Source organism: Ctenopharyngodon idella, chromosome 20, assembly GCF_019924925.1.
Source record: "Ctenopharyngodon idella isolate HZGC_01 chromosome 20, HZGC01, whole genome shotgun sequence".
Lineage (NCBI taxonomy): Eukaryota > Metazoa > Chordata > Actinopteri > Cypriniformes > Xenocyprididae > Ctenopharyngodon > Ctenopharyngodon idella.
The window spans coordinates 20,442,407-20,459,836 of NC_067239.1; the positions used below are offsets into that span (position 1 = coordinate 20,442,407).

General features: G+C 36.2%; 2 protein-coding genes across 4 annotated transcripts in view; both read left to right on the top strand.

Moving 5' to 3' along the window:
- Positions 1 to 3,758: 3,758 nt before the first annotated feature.
- On the top strand, positions 3,759 to 14,209 carry acbd3 (acyl-Coenzyme A binding domain containing 3). 3 transcript variants are annotated; one of them, XM_051876364.1, is made up of 8 exons: positions 3,759 to 4,091; positions 5,185 to 5,326; positions 5,696 to 5,836; positions 6,071 to 6,229; positions 6,780 to 6,954; positions 9,315 to 9,501; positions 10,277 to 10,561; positions 12,231 to 14,209. In XM_051876364.1, exons 1-8 carry the CDS (start codon positions 3,824 to 3,826, stop codon positions 12,443 to 12,445), a joined length of 1,572 nt encoding a protein of 523 aa, XP_051732324.1. In that variant the 5' UTR covers positions 3,759 to 3,823; the 3' UTR covers positions 12,446 to 14,209. The 3 variants fall into 3 exon arrangements, with proteins under 3 accessions (XP_051732324.1, XP_051732325.1, XP_051732326.1); XM_051876365.1 differs by having other exon boundaries at positions 10,295 to 10,561; XM_051876366.1 differs by having other exon boundaries at positions 10,298 to 10,561.
- Positions 14,210 to 15,652: 1,443 nt separating this feature from the next.
- The window catches only part of nhsl1b (NHS-like 1b), a 105,251-nt gene continuing 103,473 nt past the window's right edge, over positions 15,653 to 17,430 (top strand). Inside the window, exon 1 of the mRNA XM_051876347.1 lies at positions 15,653 to 16,293. Within this exon, the coding sequence (XP_051732307.1) occupies positions 15,972 to 16,293 (322 nt within the window). The 5' untranslated portion in view covers positions 15,653 to 15,971. The remainder of the gene's footprint in view (positions 16,294 to 17,430) is intronic.

Sequence of the window (17,430 nt, forward strand, 5' to 3'; positions counted from 1 at the left end):
AAGAACACAGAACAATGTACTTCTATTTGGTTTGTCAGTGTCCCATAGCTTACTTCTACAGTCTGTATTTATAGAATTGCATGAATACACATATCCACCACCATTTAGTCCTAATTTGTGTCTGCGTGATTCATAGACACAATTCGCACAGCTCTTACTGTCCTTCACAGAAAAAAAATAAGCTCTTCCAGGTTTGAAACTACATGAGGGTAAGTAAATGATGGCTGAATTTTCATTTCATTTTTAGGTGAACTATCTAAACAACTTAAACTTAAAAAGGATCCCGTGATCCTCAAAATGTTTTCTGTGTAACACGGCCCATGTTAAAATTGGACATTTTAAAATTTGTGATGTGATTTTTCTAGTCTAACTTCATGCTGAGTAAAAGCACCCTCTGTTGCCCCCTATTGAATCAGAGTAGTATAAGAGCACAGAGAGACCAACTGTGAGTGAGTGTCCAATAGTTATTTTATAATTGCCGCTCTAATATACACTATTGCCAAAAATCTATAGATATAACGGAGAGAAACAATCCCAAAGTTTCAAGGAAGCTATTATTTTATTAAAATAAAAATATCCTATCGTGGCAGACTGTTGCTGTGTAAAAATCATAAACTCTTATTTTGTTAAAATAATTAACATTTTGCAGATTCTGCAAGGGGTATGTAAACTTTTGAGCACGACTGTACATATCTTACCTTGATAGAGAGTTTATATCCCTTGACAAGCCGGTGATAGTTTTGAAGTGGTGAGTGGCGACCGTTTTTTTTTAAAGGCGTGATTCGCGGTAAGGCACGCACGCCAATCATCTCAGCCCATTAAAGTGCCCACTCCAACCTCATGCCCATGATGCCCATAATGTAGGGCCCACATGGACATGTTGGCTGGGTTAATGATGATATTGTCATTATTGGGAGAAATTAGGTATTTGTTTTTTGTATATTTGACAGGCATGTCAGCTCTGTTCCATCCACAAATAGCCTTTGAGCCATTTTATGACTTTCACTGGTTTTACTATATAGTTTTCTTTGTGACTTTGTGTTGTTTTTTTATACTTTATATGAAAGATTGAAAGGTGGGCTCACATCATGGGAGGGATAGATGTAAGCATGCTTCACTCAAGTGTCTGAAATATAGTTACATGTAAATATTCAACAAGAATCACATAGTGATGTGGCTCAAGCTGAATGGGAATGTGGTTGGAAGGGCATCATATACTTAAATTGTTTTTCTGTTTTTACTATACCTACCTTACCAGGGTTTTTTTTACTGTCTGTACTGATGATGTGACAGTTGCTTCATCAGTTCAGATGGTAAACTGGGAGTGTGTAGTGGATTGTGCACCCCATTGTCTCAGTGAAATGTTTGTTACCCCTGTGATCCTGTAGGGGGAGTGTATTTGTTGTTAATAACCAACAGTTGCTTCCACTCTGGACCTGAACCCCAAGTCATGGGTTGCGTGTAAGTCCACTGTTTTATGCCCTTCCCTTGCTCACTACCTTTCCTCTGTCTTGTTCACTTATGTCATTATTTGCATTGCACGAGTGCCCACTGCTGGCAAGCCCTTGCAGTGGGTTCAAATGGAACAACCTAAACCCTTGATCACTTGGAATCTGAAACCATGCTGTTTTATCTCAGTGCAACTCTTCTAAACTGCTTAATTGACAGCTGTAAACTACTTTTAACTCCATCGTTTGAATCATGTAATGTGTGTGGGTAAATTAAGGGGGAGCACTGTGAGTTGCTGTTGTGACATCACAAACGTGTTGCATTGTGGTCTATAGATCTGCCTGAAATGTACTGTACATGCTTCACAAATATTGGTAAATGAGCAAAACTGACTGAAAATTTGTTTTTGCAATTTCTTGTCTTAGTCTTTCATTCAAAATATTCACAAAAATCCAACCTTTATTAAAGTCAAATAGTTGAAAGTATAAAAATATATTTTTTTTTCTGAAATATATGTATTCCACAATTATTCTACAATTATTCTTATTCCCTACAAATTCTAATGAATAAAAATCTAACTGAAGTATATTCCCATTCATATGTTTTTAAGTTCACCTTAGTGATCAAGAACACTAAAGTGAAGTCATGACTTCCTGTTTCACATGGCTCTAAATATGAAGTGACATACAGGCCAAATTCCTATAGTCATCCATCACTAGAATACAGTAATGATGTGGTTGTTGAGCTGCACATATCATTAAATGGCTATAATATACATAGTCCACAAGAAGTCCACAAGACAACACGTGGACATGAAGTGTGCCATTTGGGACAGGGCCTCAATAGTGTTTTCTTGGCATTTATCTGCCCTTTTTCTTGCTTTTCCAAGTGAAAGGTTATGAGTTCATGTTTGGTTCATAGTTGTTACACTTTAAAATGTGCAGCTATTTATTTCCTCCCTTTTTCTTGATTTTTTTTTTTTTTTTCTTGATTTCTGGCATTAAAAGTCACAGAACAACTCTTCTTTTTTCATTGTTCTCTCTTTTCAGAGGTTACGGTTTAATTTACTGTTTTCGAATGTGAATTTTGGATGTTGCTTTTTTTTTCTTTCATAATCAAGGGTGCATGTTAATTATTTTTTTTATTTATTTTTTTTTAACGTGGTTGTTACGATTTCAAAAGCGCCCCCATTTGTTGCTGATGATATTTTACAATGTGAATTTCCCCCCTTCCCCAAGAAAACAAAAAATAAAAAACATAAAAAATAAATAAAAATACTAAACATTGTTCATTTATTTTATTTTTTTATAAAATGCCACCAATTACAGCACAGAACAGCACAATGTTTATTTTAAATAGACATGAATATTCATAACAGACTACACCGATAAAGTGTCACAAGCCTTATGTTCAATATAACAGTAACAGTACCTGGTTTGTGTCGAGTTGGACAAGACAAAAATAATAACATGGTGCTAGATTATTTCAGTAAAGGTATAATAAAAATCAAATTCTAGTAGGCCTTACCTTTTATACCATTTCAGTTTAAGGTAGCATGACATAACAATTTTAACATTAAACATGTGGACATGAATATGGATGTTTTGTTCAAGCAGTATAAGAAAACTTTTAGAATCTTCTGTCATTTACTTATTGTGTTATTTTTCATGTCTAAAAAAAAATAAGTTACAACAGTTCTATTAGTCGCTATAACTGCAGTACCTTTGGTATTTTGGTCATTTCTACACCCCCATATTTCATAACATAATGTACCTCAGTAACATAATGTCTCCATTGTCATTGGACAGTAGAGTGTTACATGATGTAATCATTTATTTTATTTATTTGTTTTAAGTTATTTATTTTTAAGTTTGTTTTGTGTCTTCTAGTGCCTCAGACAGTAGTCAAATATTAAATGACATGTCTTAAACATTATTAACCAAAGTATATATATTTATTTATTTATATATGTTTATTTTATTTATATTATAATGGTATATTGTGTGGTTAACATATGCATATTGACAACAAAAAGGTGTTTATTCATAATATACACTGCCATAAATTTTAACTAGTTAAATAGATATATAAATATATTATAGACCTATACGTTATAATAATATTACGTGCTCAAACAGCCCTTTTGTCTTTACTTTTTGCAAAACTGGTAGAATATTGTTTAAAGCATTTATAAAATAAAAATTGCTTTGGATTCAGAACATTTCATGTTCTGTAATTCTTAATATTAATAAATGCAGAATAATTGGTCAAGGTTTTGAAGCTCTTGTCGAACATTTCAACGTCATGCTGCCGGAAGTTCCGGCGGAGCAGGGCGGAAGTAGGTACGTGGCTGCTTCAGCTGACATTCTGCACGATGGCGACAGAGGTTCAGAGCGGCGACCTCAACAGTGCAAATTCAAGCCGGCTCGAAGTTTCTATCGACGGTTTGACTTTAAGCCCGGATTCCGAGGGCGAGCAGGAACAGGCCGAGACGCCCGCCGCCTGTCCGGCGGACCAGAGCGCTGACAACCCCCTGAGTGTCGATGGGGAGGAGGGCGAACCTGCCAACAGCGGTACAATCGAGAAGAAATGGGGCTTTGATTTAGTCGAGCTCTACGGGCTGGCGCTCAGGTTCTTTAAAGGTATTTTATGTCACTATATACACTAATATGGACATTGATTTAATACAAACATGCGTTAGCATGCTCATCTCTATGCTACAGATGGATTTCGCACTGTGGTTTAGATTTAGTGAAGTCTTGGCTTTCTTATTAGGGTCATTTTCATTCTTCGTGTTTGGTTTTTTAAAAAAAGTTCTGCTTATACAGGTCTTGTAGTTCACTTCTGTAGCAGTGTTCAAGGGTTGAGGTCCTCTAGAGGAACTGCCCTAACCGTTGACAGCACCACTGTGTGTCATGTGCCTGACTGATGTCTCAAATTCACAGAGACTATGAAAGATAAATATTCAAAATAGACAAGTGAACCACAAGTGCTGAACTTGGTTGGTCTCTTGACAGTGAGGTGTGTTGGTTTAGCACCTGAAGATTTTGTCCATTAAAATATTTAGTCCTGGCTTTTTGCAGATCTACACCCATTTCTTGTCTGTTGGCTGATGATGAATGAAGTATGGTTGTGTCCATCAGCTGTATAGTCTGTTAAGTGCTGCAGCTCACTAATTATACACATTAATGCACAACTGATGTCCCAAACAAGATGTTTAGGTTTCCAGCTGAGGACTAATGCCACTAATGTATCTTGCGCTTTACTTTAAAAGCATGCACAAAAAATCTTTTACACATTTCACAGAAAAATCATGATAATCTTTTCATGATTTTGACATTTTCTGTATTGACTTAGAAATGTGCATTAGCCCACATTCTAAACTGGGGTTTGTGAGTTTATGTAAAGCTAAAAATTAAATCATAAAAAATTTAAATTAAATTAAAACTGAAATAAATAATTTTAGAGTAAAAACAATATAAATTAAACACTTACTAAAAAAAAGACAATATATTTTATGTTTACTTGCAAGTCATGTGACCATTAACCAACATCAGAGAACACTGAACATGCAAATGTGTTGTTAAATTGTTGAACTATTAACTTAAAATCTAAGGATCTACTTTAGGTAAATATAAGGGTTTAGCTGTCGAGAAAGTTTGGAAATCACTGCTATAATGTGTTGAGAACCAGCTTCAGTTTTAAAGCCACTTATTTGTGATGTTTTTTCCTCAGAGAAAGATGGGAAAGCCTTCCACCCAACCTATGAGGATAAACTTCGTCTGGTAGCCCTCCACAAGCAGGTGTTGCAGGGACCTTACAACCCTGATGCTTCCCCTGAGGTGGGCTTCTTCGATGTGCTGGGAAATGACCGCAGGTAAGAGTGGTGATTTGATATTTGACCTTAATGTGCCTCCTTGCTGTTAGTGTCACATTAGCATTTTTAATGAATATACTTTGGAATTCATTTATTAGTATGATGTTGAAAATGCAGGAGAGATTGAAAATGAATGAATTACTTTTAGTGCTAGTAAAGTGTTGTCCTTGAACTGTTTCTATTTGTACATAGATGTCCAAAGGGATTAAATGTTATATATACTATATATATAGTACATGAAAGGTTTAAATGTTAATATATGTTTGGCTTAATATTTTCTTTAATTTAAAATGATACTGATCTTATAGATGCTATAAAGTTGCTGTAGTTTGTAAGCTTTATTTTTTTTTTAATATAAATTTTTTTTAGAAGAGAATGGGCATCTTTGGGCAACATGGAGAAGGACGAGGCCATGCTTGAGTTTGTAAAGCTGTTGAATAAATGTTGCAATTTATTTGCACCTTTCGTCGCCTCACACAAGATTGAAAAGGAGGAGCAAGAGAGAAAGAGGTCAGACTTGCAGATAAAGATGATTTTCTTTCTTTATCAGTTTCATCTTTTTGCTGTCACACTTTTAATTTTTTAATTTGCTGTTTTACCCTTTAATCAGGTGGGTCTCTTGAGATATAGACTTCTCTCAGAGAGATCCACAGTGTCAACAAAAAGAAATTGGGCTCTAGTAAAAAATTTATCAACCTCACATGTGTATGTTGTCTTTTTTTTTTTTTTTTCTTTGCTGAGAAGGCGGGAGGAAGAGGAGCGGCGGCGCAGAGAGGAAGAAGAGCGTGAGCGACTGCGGCAAGAGGAGGAGAGACGCAGGCGTGAGGAAGAGGAGAGGCTGAGGAGAGAAGAAGAAGAAAGAAGACAAGTTGAGGAGGAACGACTCCGTGTAGAGCAGCAGAAGTGAGTAACACCAGTTGAATGATTCCAGAACTGAACTAAAACGCCATCGTTTGAAAACTTCTGCTGAGAGACTTAAGGCTGGAATACACTACACAACCTTTGCACAGATGCCTAGTGTTAAGTAAAATCTGTTCAGATTTTAAAACTCATGTAGTTTATTCCAGGCTTTAGAGTACAGCCCAGTTTTTCCGTTAGTACGTCTCTTTGATACTAAATCGATACATTATTCAACAAATAAATGGTATTGGACGACTGATAAATTTAAACTATGACTGTCAACACTTTTAATAATACAAAATGAATCTGCAAACTCATGACAGATGAAAAGGCAAGAAAGTATTTAGCACCACCTAGTACAATCTTTCAACCACCTGAAGTAATGGGTCGTGATTTCAACTGACATTTACATGATTTAAAATAAATGTTTTTTTTAAATAGGATGAAGAACTTTTGTGGTACCATTTTAGTAACAGTATGCTATGCGACCCTAGTGAGGTGCCACATGCTTTATTGTGCACAATTTCTTTTCTCACGCTCTCTGGTGTGTTAGGCAGCAGATAATGGCTGCGCTCAATGCGCAGACAGCGGTGCAGTTCCAGCAGTATGCAGCGCAGCAGTACCCCGACAGTCCCGAACAGCAGCTCATCCTCATCCGGCAGCTGCAGGAGCAGCACTATCAGCAGTACATGCAGCAGCTGTATCAGGTGCAGCTCGCTCAGCAGCAGGTGAGGGCCTGTGATTCATTCTCCCAGTCCCACCCATCTACACTGCTTTTGTGATCCATGATTACATTTTGAAAATTTACACTACCATTCAAAAGTTTGGGCTCAGTAAGATTAAAAAAAAAAAAGTAATCATTTTATTCAGCAAGGATATATTAAAGGAACACTCCACTTTTTTTGAAAATAGGCTCATTTTCCAACTTCCCTAGAGTTAAACAGTTGAGTTTTACCATTTTCGAATCCATTCAGCTGATCTCCGGGTCTGGCGGTACCACTTTTAGCATAGCTTAGCATAGTTCATTGAATCTGATTAGACCGTTAGCATCTCCTTAAAAAATGACCAAAGAGTTTCGATATTTTTCCTATTTAAAACTTGACTCTTCTGTAGTTACATCGTGTACTAAGACCGACGGAAAATGAAAAGTTGCAATTTTCTAGGCTGATATGGCTAGGAACTATTCTCCCATTCTGGCATAATAATCAAGGAAATTTGCTGCCGTACTGTGGGTGCAGCAGGCGCAATGATATTACGCAGTTTTAAGTCAAGTCAAGTTTTAAATAGGAAAAATATAGAAACTCTTTGGTCATTTTTGAGCGAGATGCTAACGGTCTAATCAGATTCAATGAACTATGCTAAGCTATGCTAAAAGTGGTACCGCCAGACCCGGAGATCGGCTGAATGGATTCGAAAACGGTAAAAAATCTTTTGTAACATTATGCACTACTACAATTATTTACTATTATGTAACACTATTTACTGTTATTTTAATTTAAAGGAACATTCCACTTTTTTTGAAAATAGGCTCATTTTCCAACTCCCCTAGAGTTAAACAGTTGAGTAACTGTGTGTTACATAGTGTTACATAATAGTAAATAATTGTAGTAGTACATAATGTTACAAAAGATTTTTGTTTCAAAGTACTTACTATTCAACAATTCCTGAAAAACAAGTATCATGTTTTCAACAAAAATATTAAGTAGCACAGCTGTTTTCAACGTGTAATATTAAGAAATGTTTCTAGAGCCACAAATCAGCATATTAGAATGATTTCTGAAGTGTCATGTGACACTTGACTAGAGTAATGGCTGCTGAAAATCAGTTTTGTCATGAGAATAAAGTACATTTTAAAATATATATTCAAATGGAAAGTAGTGTTGTCAAAAGTACAGGCCGCTTTACCAAGTCGGTACCGACATTTTAAATATGTGACGCTTTGAGTGTTGAGCGGATTCGTAAACACCTCGGCAATTGTGTTCACGCACTCATCAGATATGTTTGTGATTGGCTACAATGATCAATGCTTCAAAAACATGTTGTAAATAGACATCAATGACGCTCTTCACCAAGCGCTTAGATAGATACACACGCTCCCGCTTTCAAATTCAAACACTTCCGTGTGCTTTCAAACGGTCACATGCGTTGACCATTGTAGCCAATCACAGACATATCTGATGAGTGTGTGAACACAAAGGCCAATCAGAGGTGTTTATGAATCCGCTCAACAGCGCTCAAAAGCATCACATTTTATAAATTTCAGTACCGACTTGGTATCGTGGTCGGTACTTTTGACAACACTGATGGAAAGCAGTTGTTTTAAATTTTAATATTTCACAGTATTACTGTTTTTAATGTTTTTTTTTTTTAATCAAATGAATGCAGCCTTGCTTGGCATAAGAGACTTCTTACTGACCCCAAACTTTTGAATGGTAGTGTGTATGTGCTGATGTCCCTTTTAGTATGAAAAGTGGGTAACACTTTAGTATGGGGAACAATTCTCACTTTTAACTAGCTGCTTATTAGCCTGCATATTGGCTGTTTATTAGTACTTATAAAGCACATATTAATGACTTATTCTGCATTACCATATTCTACATGCCTAAATCCTTCCCCATACCTAAAATTAAATGCTACAACTACCTTACTAACTATTAATAAGCAGTAAATTAGTTTATTGAGGCAAAATTCGTAGTTAATAGTCAATAAGTGTTCCCCATACCAAAGTGTTACCGAAAAGTTTTTCTTATTGGTTTTAAAAACTGACAAGCCTGTTTATTTTGCTGTGCACTACCATGTAATTAGTTGCATTTTATTGTTCACATTCAGAACAGACCTGCAACCCACCAGTTAAGAACGACTAGTATAAAGAACAAAATTGCAGTGGTAGCATTTGTTTTGCAGGTGTACAGTTATCAAGGTAGACTGTTTAATGTGTTTTACACACCTGTCACTGCAAGCTAAACTGGTTTTATTGTCATGTAGTAGACTTTGACTCACTGATGCAATTTATTTTGGTTTCTGTTGTCTCGTACCAATGTTTTATTGCGATGTATGTTTTTTCTTTTTTTTTTTTCTTTTTTTTCAGGCTGCCTTGCAGAAACAGCAGGAGGATGCTATAGTGCTGTCGACATTAGAGGCCAGTGAGGTGTCAGCGCCTTCTTCTGGAGAGGAGGCTCCCACGCTGAACGGACAGGCAGACTCCACTGCTGACAGCTTAGAGCGAGAGCCAGACCTGGAGCCTGCAGACGAGGTCACTGAGAATGGACCCACCGGTGAGTTGTTGGATCGCTTTTATTGTTTATTTATACTACTTCGTTTGAGTGTTGTTAATGTCAACTTGATATCAAATTAGATTTACCTTCTTAATATGCATATGGTGAATGATTCATTAATGATTCATCATTATAAAATCAAGTCTTGCCTAACATTTTTGTCATGCTAAATATCCAGTTTTACTTGTGAATATGTCAAATTACGGAAGCAAATGAGTTTCAAATGCTGTTTAATTATGAATTATGGTTAATTATGAGGAATTTGTGAACTTGTGCCTGAAAATCACTTCACTTTTCATGTTGTAGTATTTCATAATTTGGTGCATTTCAATTTAAAGTAGGGCTGGGTTGATAAAATATTGATTCTTATTTAAATGAACCGATATTGATTCTTAAATATCAAGAATCAATCTGTTACTCCATGCTATTTTCAGTTGATGCGTGAACAAAGCTTCTAAACATTATTTGTAGGGCACCTCCTACCCACTGAAATCGCAATGCTTTGTGATTTGTTGCTTCTGATATGAAACTTAGCTTTTAAATGGTCAATTTTATTACGAAATTTTACCAATAAATTCCTTTTATTGGTTATCTTTACTGTACCTGATATATTCAAATGAATCAATATTGAATTGAATCAAGATCGAAATCGAATCGAATCACAAGCTTGTGAATTGAAATCAAATCATGAAATCTGTGTCAATACCCAGCCCTAATTTAAAATACAAATAAAACCATCCATTATTTACTACTATTTCATATTCCTGGTTCTCAGACTCTCCCCCTGTAATAGCAGCCCCTTCCATGTGGACCCGGCCACAGATAAAAGACTTTAAAGAGAAGATCCGCCAGGATGTGGACTCTGTGATCACGGTGGGCCGGGGGGAAGTGGTGACCGTCCGGGTCCCCACCCACGAGGAGGGCTCCTATCTCTTCTGGGAGTTTGCTACCGACTATTATGACATTGGCTTTGGAGTCTTCTTTGAATGGACTGACTCTACTAACGCATCAGTCAGTGTGCACGTCAGCGAGTCTAGTGACGAAGATGAGGATGAAGAAGGTGAGGAACGTATGCATGATATGCCTGTACCATATCGATTATCGGCCGATATTTTGTTGTGCTCATTTCTTTTATTTTTACATTTAGATTACCTAAATTACCCATCTAATGCTCACACTAGGTAATTTTTTTTAAACACCAATAATAACACTTTTAAATGTATCTTTAGCAAATCTCAAAATGAATATCCATTATGCAGCATGCTCCAGTTACACTGTTTTCACATTAATTTCCAACATTTTTGTGGACAGATTATTACAGCAGTTCACACTTTCAGGTTGTGTTATTTGGACACAGTCCTTCTTAGTGATTGACGGTCCCTATCATTCACTTTTGTTTTTTTTTGCCTATCTTCGCTGATGAAGTCTTGCCATATTTAAAACATACAACATTTGGGTGGCCTTTTTACACATGACTTGTACTAAACACCACTGAAAACCACTTATACTGCACTGATATACAAACTAGAGAATATAAACAACAAAAAGTTAAATAAAAGATAATCGCAATGTTTATTTCTTCACTGTAGCCTACACAAATGATATTAACCCTTATAAAAATGTGTTCGCATTATTTTGTACAACCCCTGTATATTTGCTATTTAGGAATATTAGTTAGTAGTATGTAAGCAAAATTGTATAGAATTTTAATATCGGCTTGTTGGTATCAGCCAGAATTTTAAAAGGTTAGTTCACCCAAAAATGGAGATTCTTTCATTAATTACTCGCCCTCATGTCATTCCTCCCCGTAAGACCTTTGTTCATCTTCTGAACGCAAATTAAGATATTTTTGATAAAGTCCGATGGCTCAGTGAGGCCTCCATTGCCAGCAAAGATAATTAACACTTTCAGATGCCCAGAAAGCTACTGAAGATATATTTAAAACAGTTCATGTGACTACAGTGGTTTAACCTTAATGTTATAAAGCGACAAGAATACTTTTTGTGCGCCAAAAAAAACAAAATAACGACTTTATTCAGCAATATCTACTGATGGGCAATTTCAAAACACTGCTTCATGAAGTTTCGAAGCTTTAAGAATCATTTGTTTCGAATCAGTGGTTCGGAGCGTGAATCAAACTGCCAAAGTCACGCCCTCCAATGGTGAACCATTGAAATTTCGAAACATTTGTGATGTAACGAAGCCTTGTTTACTGAAATCACGTGACTTTTGGTGCTTCGAACCACTGATTTGAAACAGAAGATTCGTAAAGCTTCGAAGCTTCTTGAAGCGGTGCTTTGAAATTGCCCATCACTAGATATTATTGAATAAAGTTGTTATTTTGTTTTTTTGGCACACAAAAAGTATTTTCGTCACTTCATAACATTAAAATTGAATCACTGTAGTCACATGAACTGTTTTAAATATGTCTAGTAGCTTTCTGGGCATCTGAAAGTGTTAATTATCTTGCTGGCAAAGGAGGCCTCACTGAGCCATCGGATTTTATTAAAAATATCTTAATTTGTGTTCTGAAGATGAACAAAGGTCTTACAGGTGTGGAACGACATGAGGGTGAGTAAATATTTTTGAGTGAACTAACCCTTTAATGTTGGTGCATTTTTAAACTGTGGAAATCAAAAGGGTACTTCTAAAAAGAAAAGGTCTAGATTGTTTGTTTTGTGATTCTGTTGTTAAAACTGTAGATTTAAGTCCTGCTCTCTTTCTCTCAGGTGAAGGGCAGTCTGAGGAGGAGAAAGCCAAGAAGGAGACTGGGAAACCACAGGTGGATGAGATAGTGCCGGTGTACCGGCGGGACTGTCATGAGGAGGTGTACGCTGGGAGTCACCAGTATCCCGGCCGTGGTATATACTTGCTCAAGTTTGACAACTCCTACTCGCTCTGGAGGTCTAAAACCGTCTACTACAGAGTATATTACACCAGATAAGCCTGGAGTCAAGACTGTGGGACAGGAAAGTGTGTGTGTATGTTAAGAGATAGCTGGAAAGAAAGATCAAAATAAGGAAATTTACGGGATGTCTACTACTGGGGGGGGGGGGACAAAGAGATTTAAAATTGAGCGTGTGTACGTGTTTCGATGTGTATGCAAACTTTGAGTGTGTCTGTCATGCTGTTTGAGTCCAGAAGGAACGGGCCATGTACATGGCACCTCTGTTTTGCACTCTTAAAGATATACTCTAGGATTTTGTGCTTGATATCACTGTCCTCTATACCCAGTGTGACTAATTTCAGCCTCCATCTTCTAATTTTATCCAAAGAGGTGCAGGATAAATGTGTGTATCCTAATTAAAATGGCCTACAAACGTCATGTTTAGATAATAAACAACGGAGCAAACACTAACACGCCTTTCTCTTGGAGTACTTCCTTATTTAGGTCAACACTGAGTAAATAAGCCAATGGCGTGCATCTGTACTCTTGTTTCTCCCCCTATCAGCACACAGGACCGAAGTGCATCGGCGAGTGCTAGATAAAACGAACGGACAGGACTTTTCTAAAGATGCAAAGGTGGATCTGGAGGCCTTTACGAAAGGAGATTTTGCAGCATTTTCTAAACCGGATGGATTGTGTCTAAAACATTTAATATTTATTAATCTCTGTGGTAGAGTAGGGTCATGTATGTGTCTGTAAGTCCTATAACATTTATCTTTCCATCATTCGCTTCTCTGCTTCCACAGAGCCCCAGATTTGTGTTCTTTTTTTGTTTGTTTTTCCCCCCTTTATCATCAATGCGAGATTCATCAGTATTGAATTTTAATGTGGCACAGCTAGTAGTTCTTGCCTTTCATTTTGGTCATTGCTTTGTTGTTTTATGCATGTAGTTACAGACAGCCATGTCGAAACTTAAACCTTAATGTATATTGATTTAAATTTCTACTTGTCACACTTATACTTGGTTCTCTATGACAGAAAATAACAAGCATCTCTCATTGTCCTTTCTATTAATAATGAAGTGTTTGTATAGCTGACGAGACTTAACTATCAAAAGCAGCATTTTAGTTGCTGATTAACATTTTCTGTTATTTATTGGACTATTCAGTGCGTTGAAGATTATTACAGTGAAGTTGCTGAGAATTTTCACTGTTTTTTTTTTTTTTTTTTTTGCTTCAAAAATATCTGCTCTAGCCACTCTGGATACGTCACTGACTGTATTGCTGAGTGAAATGTGTGGCGTTCATGATTGTATGTGTAATGCAGGTCACTGCTATCCAACTGTGATCAAACATCATCCATATATACAGATACAGATGCTGTTACACTGTGTTCACATGATCGAGTGTTAAGAGCTGTGATGATTCCGTGTTCATAGAGAACGTCATGCTAAATCTGTCCAAAGACTACATTAATGTCACATGTACAGTCGATTGGTTACAAAAGTTCCTGCGTTTATTCTTTCCATGTATTTTTCTTTTTCACTTTTTTGTAATGCTGACTTCAGGCCTTTGTATAGTGAAATGTAACATTTGGGCATGGTATTCAAAGTACGGCTTTTGGGAAAAAGACAATGAGCAATAGGGTAATAACTGATCTGAAAATTGTCTTCATATTTAAAGTGGAAACTCCAGAGATTTTCTGACCATAAAGGCACGGAGAAGTGTTTTTGTATTGGTTCTGCTAGTGTGATCTAATCTGTATGCATTCGAGGATGAGTGTCCTAAAGCGTATCTTTGATTAAACTTGTGTTCCTCTGTATGTACCGCCTGATTCTTTTTTGATACCCATTTATTCATGTGCATGTTTTACATACTCGGACAATGTGTTGCAAAATACCCATTCACTGATTCTTGAGAGATTGGGCAAAGCATGTTCTACAACTTTATCTGTTTTTTTGTTTTGTTTTTAAATAGATTATCGTTAGAATGTTTTAACAATGTATATTGCACTCAATATGCTGCTTTATTGTCTGTAACATATATCAACTCCATCATGCAAATTTTAAATTAATTTTTTGCTGCCTCTTTATTTTTTGTTGTCTGATGGTGGTAACATTTCAATAGGTGGAGCTACATTTGTGGATTTTTATGATAAATATTAAACATTATTTTGAATTTTGATACTGCAGGCCCATACCGATACAGGCAAAAGAAAAACAGGCTTTTCATTATGTTCATTAATGAATCTGCATTTACAAACAATGAGACTATTAAAATGGTAGTTTGGAACAGGTCAAGCACTGTAGTTCTGTCAGCCATAGGTCATGATTTCCCTATGCAAAGGGAAGTTTCAGCTGGCTCAGTGTTAACAGGAAAATGATTATCACCCCATCCAAAACTGCTGCCTCAGCTGGTTCCATTGCCACAACAAACAATAGTCCACTTCCTTAACTCTGCAGCATAACAAAAATCTTATCTGATCCTTCCTAGCGCTGTGGGATTTTTAAGGAGCATACTACACTTGCAACCACAAGATGGAGCTATAGTGTAGATATGAAAAATGGGCATTTCAAAACACCAACTTTTGCTCTTTTCACAAGAAAAATAGACAGGTAATTCATAGGCTATTTAGTTTATTTTTATTGACTTTTTATTTAGACTGTTATTTCATAGGTTTCAAGAACAACTGTAAATTAACTACTTGTACTATTGAACTGCTGTACTGAGCTACTGTAGCCTAAATAAAATAATTGACGCGGTAAAGGAAATAAATCGTCTGTTTACATCTTGATATTCATGTATATACTTTTATAACTTTTATTTTATTTATTACAAATTATTTTTAGTTCATTTTAAGTCATATTTAAGTCGTATTTTTAAGTCATACCAAACATTCTTTTATGAAATTTAATTCACATGAGGAGAATTTATATGGAAATCTGTTCATCTCGACTTTAAATGTTTTTATAGATTTTTCTATAAAAATCTATTGAAAATACTATTGAAATGTTTCTTATATACAATTATTTGTTTAATGTACTTTGTACTTGTTTTGACACCCTTTAAAATGGTAATAAAAAATAAATAAATATTGTATTTAAAATATAAATACTAAGCATTAATCAGTATTAATTAAAATGTCCTGTAGATTAAGTATTTACTTTGTTTTAGGAATTTAACCGGTTAAGGCACATTCAAGAAAAATGTCGAAGTCCGTGATTATCGGAGTATCCATCCCGGGTTTTCCTCGCAGCAGACGATAAAGTCAGGTAACCACTCCTTCACAGCGCTGTGGCTTCGCCGATCCAGTTCCAGTTGCTACAGGTGGTCAGGAAGCCTTTTCCTTGTTTTCCATATACTTTCTATTCACTTTTCCTCTCGACTCACTGCTTTCAAAAAGCATGTTCCCCATTGCTCCCGAACACCAGCGGCAACGTCCCGGACTGCTTCTGCATCTTTCAAAAATTATGGCGGGACCTTTTATAAACAGACCTTCTTCTTGTGGCAACTTCTGGGACACAACGTTTGGATTTTAAATCGCCTCAACCCTATGTTCATCTCAAACTTAAACCGGGTTTAAAATGCCGTTCCCCGAAAGAACCGTTGAGCCTCAGCTGGTGAGCAGGTTGAGAGGGAGTGATGTCTCCGAGAAGAGCTTCATGACCCCGGACGGTCGTAGAGTTCGCAAACCTGTTTTATTTTATTCTTTGGAAGAAGTTTGTTGTCATTCACTCACCAGCATACTGCATCAACTGTCCGATCTATCGCGTCATGCCAGTGATATTTTCCTGGGAATTGAGACTCAGGCTGTGTTGATCTCGCAGAAGACATCAAGGATTCAAGTGCGTTTGGAGAGATTACAGCTCACCGCGCGCACGTTTGATCCCAAAACAGTTCAAATACGTAAGTTTAGAGGCTCAGTCCTGTATTTGTTGTTGGTAACGTTAAGACTTTTATGAACAAGTCAGTAACAAACATACAGCAGACCATCAGTTAATAAACATGAAACTTGATCCATTTCATATACAGTTTTTAATGATTTTTTTAAGCATTGACGCAAAGTACGCTTGTTACTGACTAGATTTATAAAAGTTATAGGCTGTTACGTGATTCTTGATTCTGAAGAACACGTGTCTAATAGTGTCATACCCAATGAATGATAAATGTGCAGCCTTTCAAACCTACTCGAAATGAACTATGGATTGGGTCTGCAAGACAAAAGGCGAGTGTGAATGTTATGAGACAAGCACATGGCGTTGTGTTGGTGTAATGATTTGAGGTGAAGAGAATGCAGTTTTCCTTAAGGGCCAAAGTCCTGTCAAACATGATAGATTTGCTTTAACGTACCATCTGCGCCCACCGACACCCCAACAGCAGCAACCCCCCCCAAAAACACCTCACCTTCTTAGGGATGCATAATATATTAGCAAGGACACATTAAATTGATCAAAGGTGACAGTAAAGACAGTAGCAACGTAACAAAAGATTTCTATTTCAAATACATGCTGTTCTTTTACATAATCAAATACATCACCAAATCAGAATAACTTCTAAAGGATCATGTGACACTGAAGACTGGAATAATAATTCAGCTTTGCCATCACGGGAATAAATGACATTTTAAAATATATTAAAGTAGAGAACAGTTATTTTAAATTCTAACAATATTACTGTTTTTATTATATTTCTAAATTTTAATAATATTTCACAATATTACTTTTTTTAGTGTATTTTAAAATTTTGATATTTCACATACTGTTTTTACTCTATATCTGTATTTTAGCCTTGGCGAGCATATGAAACTTCTTTAAAAAACATAAATCTTACCGACTCTAAACACTAGTGTAAATGCATGAAGTGCAAACTTGGCCATTTTTGTGTAAAATTTAAAGGGGTCCTTGATTATGATTTCACTTTTTTATTTAACTTTTGTTAGTGTGTAATGTTGCTGATTTGAGCATAAACAACATCTGCAAAGTTACGACGCTCAAAGTCCAATGCAAAGATATTTCCTTTCCAGAACATTTTCACTATTTAAGG

Excerpts from the sequence above, each read along its gene's own strand:
- acbd3 (XM_051876364.1), top strand. The coding sequence starts at position 3,824 with ATGGCGACAGAGGTTCAGAGCGGCGACCTCAACAGTGCAAATTCAAGC. Across the intron at positions 4,092-5,184 it reads GGCGCTCAGGTTCTTTAAAG|AGAAAGATGGGAAAGCCTTC; the intron begins GTATTTTATGTC and ends TTTTTTCCTCAG. Across the intron at positions 6,230-6,779 it reads CTCCGTGTAGAGCAGCAGAA|GCAGCAGATAATGGCTGCGC; the intron begins GTGAGTAACACC and ends CTGGTGTGTTAG.